This window comes from Triticum dicoccoides, unplaced genomic scaffold (assembly GCF_002162155.2).
Source record: "Triticum dicoccoides isolate Atlit2015 ecotype Zavitan unplaced genomic scaffold, WEW_v2.0 scaffold99588, whole genome shotgun sequence".
Taxonomy (NCBI): Eukaryota; Viridiplantae; Streptophyta; class Magnoliopsida; order Poales; family Poaceae; genus Triticum; species Triticum dicoccoides.
The window spans coordinates 1-1,270 of NW_021316251.1; the positions used below are offsets into that span (position 1 = coordinate 1).

Sequence of the window (1,270 nt, forward strand, 5' to 3'; positions counted from 1 at the left end):
TATATATATATATATATATATATATATATATATATATATATATATATATATATATATATATATATATATATATATATATATATATGACAAACAATTAACATGTTACAAGATTCAGAAAAATATTTCTAGCATGGACTCAAAGCGTCATACTTCTCAGCAAAAAGAAAAGGTCGATGTGGTAACAAGGCAGCCTCACGGGAAAAGAGCAGGAGCTATCCAACTGAACCGGTAATTAGGTTAAGTCTGTGTCGTTTTCGCTCACACCAGGTTCAAGTTGCATCACCAATAAGATGCCCTTTGGGTGTTTTTGTGCAGAAAACAAAAGAGGACCTTGCCCGAAACATAATACAAACACATCGTTGATATTGAATAAAATAATTTAACAAAGCCATCACACACTGTAATTTACAAATCAATTGAATCATCACGTAAGAGCAGATTGAAAACAGGCAGGCATATGTGGTGTCATAATATATCTCTGGGATAACTCAGCTGCATTGGTATTTATATATACACTTGCAATTTGCACTATAGTCTCGGACAGACGACAATTGTTCACAAAATTAAAGGCAATCTCAGACTCTACTAGCTAACAAAAAGTACTACTAATTAACAATCAGACCTGTTGGTATCATCCGGTATTAACTACTCAAAATCTTTAGGGCTAAAAACAACGCCAAGCTTATTTCTCAATGGTGACCGAGAGGTCGCCACTGGTAACGGCGTTTTTGGTGAGGACGGTGGGCAGTTCGACGATTTTGCCCTTCTTGGGGGTCGATCTGTAGTAGTACCCGTATAGGATCAGCTGGATGAGGCCAAAGATTGTACCGAGGGCATTGGGGATCTGCACAGAATTTAAAGAGGACATAACAGTTAGATCGAACCACGCTGAGGAATTCTTGATTGTAAGTCTGGATGGGTTTGTGACTTTTTTTTATCCAATGTCTATGTACATACCGTGATGTAGATGTCAAACTTGATGAGCGCATAGCCCATCCAGCAGAGACCGTTGAGGAAGTTTACCAGCGACAGGAAGAACGGCATGTACTCCACACTCTTGGTCCTGATCACTTTACCCTGCAAATAAGCAGTACAATATTACTACTTTCATCTTAATTTTTTGAGTAATAATGTATTTAGTACACTCAGCGTCAGTCATTAACAATTAGCCTGAGCTAGTAATTCACCCTGTAAAGGAAGTTTACCTTTGAGATAGAAATAAACCGTAGGTTTTTTTGATTAAAAATATATGATGTAGCATATTGTAGAA

The 1,270-nt window shown here is 36.9% G+C and overlaps 1 protein-coding gene across 1 annotated transcript; it reads right to left on the minus strand.

The window, feature by feature from the left end:
• Window positions 1-456: 456 nt before the first annotated feature.
• LOC119348654 (bidirectional sugar transporter SWEET6b-like) lies at window positions 457-1,077 on the minus strand (the record flags this gene model as incomplete). The annotated part of the gene is made up of 2 exons (XM_037616624.1): window positions 457-844; window positions 958-1,077. Coding segments are annotated over 2 exons (282 nt in total), but the record flags the coding sequence as incomplete, so codon positions are not given.
• Window positions 1,078-1,270: the final 193 nt, after the last annotated feature.